Source organism: Littorina saxatilis, linkage group LG6 (genome assembly GCF_037325665.1).
Source record: "Littorina saxatilis isolate snail1 linkage group LG6, US_GU_Lsax_2.0, whole genome shotgun sequence".
Classification (NCBI taxonomy): domain Eukaryota; kingdom Metazoa; phylum Mollusca; class Gastropoda; order Littorinimorpha; family Littorinidae; genus Littorina; species Littorina saxatilis.
In genome coordinates this window covers 49,553,173-49,563,963 of record NC_090250.1, presented here as the reverse complement: position 1 = coordinate 49,563,963, position 10,791 = coordinate 49,553,173, and the positions used below count along the sequence as shown (strand labels likewise).

Below are 10,791 nucleotides of genomic sequence, written 5' to 3'. Positions count from 1 at the left end.
TGGCTTTTGATGGCTTGCCATCATTTTGCCATCATTTTGCCAGAATTTTGCCAGCAAAAACCCATCATTTATTTGATGGCTTTTTGATGGCTTGCCATCATTTTGCCATCATTTTGCCAGAATTTTGCCAGCAAAAACCCATCATTTATTTGATGGCTTATTGATGGCTTGCCATCAAAAACCCAGCATTTTGCCAGCATTTCGCCAGCATTTTGCCAGCATTTTGCAGGTTTTTAGTTCCATATAAAAAAAAACTTTTTTCCATATATTTTCCGTTAATGGCCCTTTACCTGCTGAAATTACCGGGCCACAACTGGCCCGGCAAAATGCCATATTTCTGTCTTTACCATTGCCAGCAAAATGCCAATAAGTTGCAGGAAATATACCAATACCACTGATTCGGATAGAATGACGGCTCTATTCATGTACTCGATCTGCACAGTCTTGTTAGCCCATAGATGGTTGTTAGAAGTCTATAAATATGCTTTGTTTTGTCATTTTTTACTGTGAATGTAATAACAATAACAAAACACAGCACATCAATGGACTTTTCAACCCATGCTGGCGGCAAGACGTGCGCAAATAAAGCAAAGGGCAATGCTGTCAAGCTGTACATTAGCAATATGCATATGCGTAATTATCAAATTCATCAGTAAAATGCAATTGAAATGCTAATCACATTTGTCGTGTAACTTATCTGGCAAGTAAAGGCAGTGGTTTTGACAGAATATCGTCATCAACGCAGTTATAGCGGGCACAACAACAATACAGTAATATATATTTAAAACAAAACAAATGTAAAGCTTCCAAACAGCAACGACTCATTACCGAAACATTACAGAAACGTACGCTTTGTTTTCAGTTGCTCACTGTTTTATTTTATTTGTACAGCGTTCTAAATTTCACACTCGAGACATGATGACCAAAGGCAGGAATGTTTCTTGTTCACTTCCCAGTAAACCTCCGTAGGATTGTCTTGATTCTGTCATTTCTCTGTTCGCATCCGCAACGTTGAGATAACGCTTCTTTTCTTTGTCCTGACGTCGTAGCCTACGGTAAGCCATTGAAACTCTCAAGTCCTCCTGCCGTTCACCTCTTGAAACATGAAAGCAAACGAGTTTTGTTGGTTTTAATTCATTATTCCATATCACACACACACACACACACACACACACACACACACACACACACACACACACACACACACACAACCAAACAACCAAACAAACGCAAGCATACACGCAGGCATGCAAGCAAACAGCACACGCACGCACGCACGCGCGCGCGCTCACACACACACACGCGCACACACACACGCGCACACACACACACGCACACACACACACACACACACATACACACACAGAGGCATTCTCACAGAGAGGACGACTTCTTGTAATCTATCATATTTTCTGAACTGACTAAAATGCCAAGCAGAAGTAAGGGGTCAACAGGAATATGTATTTTGATCTAACCTGCGAAGCTTACGTTGTCTCGGACAGCTCTCTTGCGTTTCTCTCAGGAACTGAGACCCAGGCGAGCTGCATCTTATCCAGTTGGGCAGTCAGACACTTGCACAAATCTTTGTCCTGGAGTGAATAGACACATACTCAATGTCAACATTCACAAGATGCAATTTGTTTGGTTACAAGTAAGCTTATGGTAATGCCTATGGTGCTTTTCTTTTGACAGAGACAAAACAAACTCAATCACACAAAGAAAGGAAAAAGGCACACACACACACACACACACACACACACACACACACACACACACACACACACAACCGCGCGCGCGGGCGCACACACACACACACACACACAACCGCGCGCGCGGGCGCACACACACACACACACACACACACACACACACACACACACACACACACACACACACACACACACACACACACAACCAAACAACCAAACAAACGCAAGCATACACGCAGGCATGCAAGCAAACAGCACACGCACGCACGCACGCGCGCGCGCTCACACACACACACGCGCACACACACACGCGCACACACACACACACACACACACACACACACACACACACACACACACACACATACACACACAGAGGCATTCTCACAGAGAGGACGACTTCTTGTAATCTATCATATTTTCTGAACTGACTAAAATGCCAAGCAGAAGTAAGGGGTCAACAGGAATATGTATTTTGATCTAACCTGCGAAGCTTACGTTGTCTCGGACAGCTCTCTTGCGTTTCTCTCAGGAACTGAGACCCAGGCGAGCTGCATCTTATCCAGTTGGGCAGTCAGACACTTGCACAAATCTTTGTCCTGGAGTGAATAGACACATACTCAATGTCAACATTCACAAGATGCAATTTGTTTGGTTACAAGTAAGCTTATGGTAATGCCTATGGTGCTTTTCTTTTGACAGAGACAAAACAAACTCAATCACACAAAGAAAGGAAAAAGGCACACACACACACACACACACACACACACACACACACACAACCGCGCGCGCGGGCGCACACACACACACACACACACACACAACCGCGCGCGCGGGCGCACACACACACACACACACACACACACACACACACACACACACACACGCGCGTGCGCGCGCAGATTCTTTCTTACAGAGAGGACGACTTCTTAAAGTCTATTATATTTTGCGAACTGACTCAAACGTCCAGCAGAAGAAAGTTGAAAAAAAGACCGACAACGGAGGAAAAGAACAAGAAGATACTAGATCTAACGCCGTTGCGACGACCTGCTCACACAACTGTTTGTGAAACTCACCACGCTTGCTTCTAGCCGGAGGAGATCGGACGCGTACTGAAATCGAAGAAGGTGCTTTGGAAATTCCTTGAAGTTGAATGCAAAACAAATAACCGGACATCTGCAGAACCACCGCGGGCCGGATTTAGTTGACAATGCGTCATCATCACGAGTGACGTCAAGATATTTCGACATTTGTTTGTACATTACGTCACTCCAAGTGAGAAAGTCATACCGCTGTGCTGTCGCAGATCTTCTTGCCAGCAATTATCCAGCATTGGCCCACTGCTGGCGTGCCAGCAAAAACCCACCTATAATTGCCAGCAAATCGCCACCTATGGCCCAATGCTGGCAAACAAGCACTGGGCCACCAATGGCGTGCCAACAGTGGGCCAATTAAGGCATTTTACTGGCCGACAATATTACTGGAATGCCAGAGATGGGCCAGTGATGGCAAGCCATAACTGGGCCTTTGTTGGCAAACCATAATTGGCCCAGTGTTGGTTTTTTTATGGCCAGCTTTACCAAACTTGCCAGCAAAAAGCCAGCAGTGGCCCAGTTCTGGCATGTTTATTGGGTCGATGTTTTGGCATTACATTCACATCAACAATAAAACAGTACTGCTTGTTCATCATCGTCGTCCATCAACTCTCCACAACAGTAAATCCGTAACGCGCTTGTCGCCATCTTGTTGCAAGGGACGCGACTGGACACAACCCAACAGCGTTTCCGCGAAGAAAAAAACCAGACATGCGCAGTGACCCTACCGTAGCTCAACCCTGTTCCTCGCGAAAACTCGCTCAGTATATGTCTCTGGTGAGACAGACTCAGTTTGTGTGCACCTTTACATTGACACAGCGCTCAGTGTACACCGCTCTCACGGAACAATGTCAGTCACTGGTGAGGAAAGGTCGATCCTTGCTGTATATAACTATTTTAGGCCGCACACAGCCTTTGAAGAAGAACGTCCCTTCTGCAGTAGGCTGTTAACACGTAGGCCTAAACATAATATCGTATTTTCTATCGCTTCAAAAAAAAATGAAAAGGACTGAAGTAAGTAGGTCACAGAGATTATAATGTTCAGTGATAGGAGACGTAGGCCTACTACGCGATCCAGTCACAACAATGAAACATCTGACTCCCAGTACCACGTCAAGTTTCAACACATGATTGTAACGGAATGGCACCATTTGACTCAAAGCAAGGAGCACGGCCATGTGCAGTGCATTATCACAAAGACTCCAGCACAGTTCAGAATTATTTTTTAAAAGGCGGTAGGCTACAAAAGTAGACGACTCTGTTGGTTTATTTTGCAATGAGAACATTTACCGAATACAACAAAGAATGGATGACGCAAAGGAGGAAGCGAATCCACCCGGCTCTACTGAACATCTAGAGATCTTTGATATGAACTTGGAACAAAATTCACAAAATGGGGATGTGGAAAAATCGACCGGTTCTGCTGCGTATTCGCGGGAGACGGGATCACAGGAAGAGGAAGCAGATGATGAAAAAGACGGATCGGACGATGACGGTGTTCCGTACGACAGGGGCTGGGCCTGGGTTGTGTTGATCGGTGAGTTGTTCCGTTTTGGGTAATCTTAAAATATAGTGTTGTAAACCTAGAGATGTTCTTCTGACTAAATCTAAACTTTGTAATTTGCAGCAAGAGTAGATATGAAACACTAAACGTGAGTGTTATCTAAAAGTGTATTTGTCACAACCAGTGTGTTTTGTGAACTACGTCACAGAAAGGTGTGTTTTTCTCATGCATTGCATTGCGTTTCGTAAACCGTACGTCACCAACAAAATCGTGTTTTTCTCGTGCATCATCATAGTGTTTCATGATCTACGTCACAGAAAAGTGTGTTTGTCTAGTGCAGTATTTTCCATGAAATACGTCACATAAAAATGTTGTATTTTTGTCAGTCGTACAGCATGTTTCATGAACTACGTGAAGAAAAACATTCTGTCGTACAGCGCGTTTCATGAACTTCGTCACAGAAAACTGTGTTTGTCTCGTGCACAATGTTTCGTGAACTACGTCACAAAAAAGTGTGTTTTTCTCGTGCACAATGTTTCGTGAACTACGTCACAGAAAAGTGTGTTTTTCTCGTGCACAATGTTTCGTGAACTACGTCACAGAAAAGTGTGTTTTTCTCGTGCACCATGTTTCGTGAACTACGTCACAGAAAAGTGTGTTTGTCTTGTGCAGCATGTTTCATGAACTACGTGGTGCTGGCTGGGTACATCAAGAGTCTCAGCGTCTTCTACGTGGCTCTGCTCAACAAGTTCCACACACAGGCCGCGAAGACGGCGCTCATCTTCTCCATAAGGGACGGTGTCTTCAGTGTCAGCAGTAAGTCCGAGCATCGTACCCGTCTGTTTTGGTTTGTTTTGTGAAATGTCTGCTGGAGTATTACTGTGTGCCCGTATAATACCATATATACCATACCATACCATACCATACCTTACCATACCATATCATACCATACCATACCATACCATACCATGCCATATTATGCCATGCCATACCATACCATACCATGCCATGCTATGCCATACCATACCATACCATACAATGCCATACCATTCTATGTATTTCATGTTCACTTGTTAGCATTTCTTCTGCGTATATAGTCTGCTGCCTTTTTGTACCTGATAACAGTTAATAAAATAGAATCTCAATCATATTTAGACATACCTTTTGATTAAGTTTGTTTTCTAAATAACTTACGCTTGCTTCCCCCACACACACAAAATAAATAGACAAATACTTTTTTTAAAATATTGAATTAGTTCCACCAGTACGGGCTTACATGTTGTTAATTATCACAGTTACCGAGGATTTTATCTCTACCATCCGTGTCTATTTTCTTTCTTCTGTTTCTTTAACATAACGCCTATTCGCCGAATCTTTGGAAATGTGTGCAGGTCTGTTTATAATGAACACTGTGGTTGGTCGCCTGGGAATCAGAAGGACGGTCATGATTGGTGCATTGCTCATGTCACTCAGCGGTATCTTGTCTTCATTGGTCACGGAAATGCTCCCGCTCGTCTGCATACAGGGATCATTATTTGGTAAAACAAATTTGACTTGCTTATTGTAGAGCAAGCCTTTCTTTCATCACCACCCCACCAACCCCATCCCATAAATAAATACCATACAATAGCAACCATAAATTGCCATAAACACGTGTTCAATTTCTGATGAGGAATGACGTCATTTCTTCTGAGTATACACTCGGAAGCAATTGTTTTGAAATTGGTTTCAAATCAAATGTCAATACATGTTAACCATATCTCTGACAAAAAGAAGAGAGAAAAAAAGATAAAGAATTGAAAAAAAATTCATCAAAGCAAATGTTTTTTGTTAGGATTTCCTTGTGAATATGAAGATTCCCCTTTACAACAGACATAACGTATAATATCTGCAGACCCCACTCAACAGGGTATGTTCCAGACTTTTAGTTAATCCGAAAAAACAAGTATATGATCCGGTCAACAGAGCTATGGTGAAAGTCTCAGGTCTGTGTCACGCCATACTGTATTGTATTGTATTGTATTGTATTGTATTGTATTGTATTGTATTGTATTGTATTGTATTGTATTGTATTGTATTGTATTGCATTGCATTGCATTGCATTGCACTGATTGCGTTGCATTGCGTTGCACTATATAACTGTATGCCCTCAGGTCTGGGTCACGCCATGCTGATCTCTCCGGGCGAGGTGCTGATGGGGTCCTACTTCCGCAAACGGCGTTCCCTGGCACTGCCGCTGGCCAAGTGCGGGTCGAGTGTGGGCAACATGCTGATGCCGCCGCTCGTCACCTTCTTCCTGCAGCACTACGGGCTGAGCGGCGCGCTGCTGCTGACTGGAGCCCTGGGCCTGCACTGCCTGCCCTCCGCCATGCTGCTCAGGCCTATAGAATCGTACCACAGGCACAGAGGGAAGAACGCACGTGCACACAGTCGCCACAAGCACCGAGAGTGTGACGAGGAAGGCTTTGACGCGGCAGAGTCTCTGATTCAGAACAATGCACACGCTGAAATGGAGTTGACAAAGTCAAAGGAGATTGCTGGAGATCAAACTACAGAAGACCTTCATTCCTTACACTCCTTCAAGCCGCCTGAAGACCAGATCGAAGATGCAAAGAGACGCAACACAGACGAAGGTTTATGTGAGGAAAGAGAAGCATCAAGCGGCCAGTCGAGTGCAATTGTTCCAACAACCGAAGATGACTCGCGTTCTCCAGAAATCGTTGATTCTAAAGAAACAGGCGGACACCGGAAGGAGAACAGCACTAGCTTTGACTGCGATGTGACCGTAGTCGTCGCCGATCCTGACCAAAACTCACAGATAAGGAATGAAAATGAACGGACAGCAACCGACATTAAAATTGACATCAATAAAGCTCAGAGAAGACAGAAGGAAGACATTCCCTCCGGACACAGCGGTGCTGGCGAAGACACGTTCAGCGAAGCAGATGTATCGAAGTGTTACACAGCGTTGAGACGCCTGGCTTCGTGTCCCAGGGCAACGTTCTGCGTGCTGGACTTTTCCCTCTTCGCCTCCCCTCTGTTTCGCCTGCTGCTGGCCTTCTTCGTTCTCTACCCCTGCATCAACATCATGATCAGCTACCTCCCCGCCCTGGCCAGCGAGAGAGGCATCCCCGAGTCCCAGGCAGCGTTACTCTTGACCATCATTGGGGCTCTGGATTTTTTCTGCCGACTGTGCTGCGCCTTCATCGCGAACTCCAAGAAGGTGAAGGCAGTTTAATAGATCGCTCACTCTCTGTGTTTTTATTCTTCGCTCTGTCATCTGATATTTTAGATGAGGATTTCCATTTCTTTCTTGCTATGTTGTTATGATCGTGTACGTAACAGAACAGGTTAATGTCAATGTTTATGTTTATATACATATATATATATCTCTTTTTACCTGCATGTTTGTATCAATACTGCACTCCAGTTGTTTGTCGTTCGTTGGTTTCAAAATTATGAAGGATATTGTCCGAACTTGTAGTGATCCTTTGTGACATACATGATTGAAGGCACTGTAAACACTGATCTATCAAGTAACTCTGGTTTAATTCAGGGGGAACTGTTCAACATTATCGCTGTTTCTTTGCTGCATATATAAAGCAACAACAACAAAAAATAGGTGTGGTTACGGTAACATAGCCAAACAAATAGGGTAGGAAGGTAGGCAATCACTTTTGTTTTTTAAACTTTTTTTCTAATGTGTACAAATTAAACCTACTTGACAGGGAAATAAGTGTGCGACTCGGGCGCTTTCGCTTTCATTGCGTTTTCTGCACGCGTTTTCTTGTTGTTGTTGTTTTTTTTGACAAATGTAATAAAAAGTTATAGGGTCGGCCCCTAAAACTAGGGTAGGTCGGGTTACCGTAACCACACCTATTTTTGTTTTTGGCCTAATTATATATTTAAAGGTACTGTAAACACTGAACGATAATGAAACCCCCGTTTTAAACCCAGGTGAAGGTGTCCACCATGATCGCCGTCTCCTTCGTCATCCTGGGCGTGACGGCACAGTTCGTGCGCTTGATGACGTCATGGGCGCACCTGGTGACGCTGTCTGTGTTGCTGGGGATGCTGGCGGGGGTGGGCAACGTGCTGATGCCGGTGCTGGTGGTGGACTTTGTGGGGCTGGACGGGATGGGCAAGGCGCTGGGCTTCGTGCTGCTGTCCTGTGCTGCTGCTGCCGCCGCCATGTTTCCTCTGCTCGGTCTGTAGACAAGGGAAGTGGGTGGGAAGGGGGGGGGGGGTGGAGGAGGAAGTCAAGCGTGTTGAGATGTGTTGGCGCACTATATTGTAAATCATATCCAGCTTATTGGTATGTCATGATGACCTATAAACAAATATGTGAGCTTGGATCAAGAGAGGACGGGAGGGTTGCGACTGTAGTCAAAGTAACGGGTCATCTTGGGGATATTGATTTCGTAACCTTCGAATTAGCAGCTGAACTTATCTGTAAGCTTATTTTGCAAAAGTTATATCACAGCGTTTTCCTTTACTCGTCATTTTATATGTAACTAATTTACCTTTACGTGTGCCCCTTGGGGTTCCTGAAATATTTTGTCTCCCTTGCCTTCCCTTGCCTTGCTTGCCATAAACAACTCATAGTAATGTATGTTATTAAATTAGACGAAAGGCTGGTTAGATTAAAATATCACGCATCTGGACTGTGAATGTGTGGAGAAAAGAAACATGGTGCAATATTAATTCACCAAGTTTGACTTGTGAAGATTAAAAAAAAAAGCTAGTAGGGCTGTTACTTCTCTGGAACAGTAGGGAAAATAAGTTACTGATTCTCTCCCTTCATCCTTCCTCGTCTTTATTATATTTAGTCAAGTTTTGACTAAATATTTTAACGTAGAGGGGGGAATCGAGACGAGGGTCGTGGTGTATGTGTGTGTGTGTGTGTGTGTGTGTGTGTGTGTGTGTGTGTGTGTGTGTGTGTGTGTGTGTGTGTGTCTGTCTGTCTGTGTGTGTGTGTAGAGCGATTCAGACTAAACTACTGGACCGATCTTTATGAAATTTGACATGAGAGTTCCTGGGTATGAAATCCCCATACGCTGTTTTCATTTTTTCAATAAATGTCTTTGATGACGTCATATCCGGCTTTTCGTGAAAGTTGAGGCGGCACTGTCACGCTCTCATTTTTCAACCAAATTGGTTGAAATTTTGGTCAAGTAATCTTCGACGAAGGCCGGGGTTTGGTATTGCATTTCAGCTTGGTGGCTTAAAAACTAATGAGTGAGTTTGGTCATTAAAATCTGAAAATTGTAAAAAAAAAAAATTTATAAAACGATCCAAATTTACGTACATCTTATTCTTTATCATTTTCTGATTCCAAAAATATATAAATATGTTATATTTGGATTAAAAACAAGCTCTGAAAATTAAAAATATAAAAATTATTATCAAAATTAAATTGTCCAAATCAATTTAAAAACACCTTCATCTTATTCCTTGTCGGTTCCTGATTCCAAAAACATATAGATATGATATGTTTGGATTAAAAACACGCTCAGAAAGTTAAAACGAAGAGAGGTACAGAAAAGCGTGCTATCCTTCTCAGCGCAAGTACTACCCCGCTCTTCTTGTCAATTTCACTGCCTTTGCCGTGCGCGGTGGACTGACGATGCTACGAGTATACGGTCTTGCTGCGTTGCATTGCGTTCAGTTTCATTCTGTGAGTTCGACAGCTACTTGACTAAATGTTGTATTTTCGCCTTACGCGACTTGTTTATCATTAGTTCTGGTTGTGTGTCTTTTCAGATTAGATCACTTTCCTATTTGATTCCCTGAATTTCTTCGATATTTTCAGGCTACATCCGGGACGCCACGGGGTCGTACGTCATAGTGTACCACGTGATCGGAAGTGGAGGAATCGTTGCTGCGGGCCTGCTGTGCTGTGAGAACTGGGTTAGACGTTTGGAGCACAGACAGCAAGACAAGCACAGCTAGCTCCGTGTGATTGATTGATTGATTGATTGATTGATTGATGCTGCTTGTTGTTGCTGAGTTTCACCCAAATCAAATGAGAAAATGACCATTGATTGATAAATGAGGTTTGTCTTTGTTGCAATGTTTGAGTATTTACTATATAGGCCAGCGCGATGTGTATGTTATGTCGGCCGCAAAAAATCAAAGATGAATTTGTCAAACTGTGTTTGTGATGGTTATCGTGTGTGTGTGTGTGTGTGTCTCTGTGTGTCTGTGTGTCTGTGTATATGTGTGATAACACGTGTGTGTGTGTGTGTGTGTCTGTGTCTGTGTCTGTGTGTGTCTGTGTGTGTGCGTGTTTGTGTGTGTTTGTGTTCCTCGACGCGTGACAATATCTGCCAATAAGTTGAACAAAAACAGGGTTCAAGTGGAACAAAAGCAGGAGGGGGACGGAAGACATGTTATGAACTCCGTTTTTTGCTGCGAAATTTTGGCCTGGGAGAAGTCACCCCATCCTAAGTTGCTCTTCACCTACCCGTGAAGTATGCTTGAG

At 43.7% G+C, this 10,791-nt stretch overlaps 1 protein-coding gene across 1 annotated transcript; it reads left to right on the top strand.

Moving 5' to 3' along the window:
- Positions 1-3,661: 3,661 nt before the first annotated feature.
- On the top strand, positions 3,662-10,454 carry LOC138969450 (monocarboxylate transporter 14-like; the record flags this gene model as incomplete). The annotated part of the gene is given in 6 exon segments (XM_070342236.1): positions 3,662-4,340; positions 4,980-5,123; positions 5,699-5,845; positions 6,461-7,530; positions 8,265-8,514; positions 10,120-10,454. Coding segments are annotated over 6 exon segments (1,983 nt in total). The 3' UTR covers positions 10,260-10,454.
- Between the last annotated feature and the right edge of the window lie 337 nt (positions 10,455-10,791).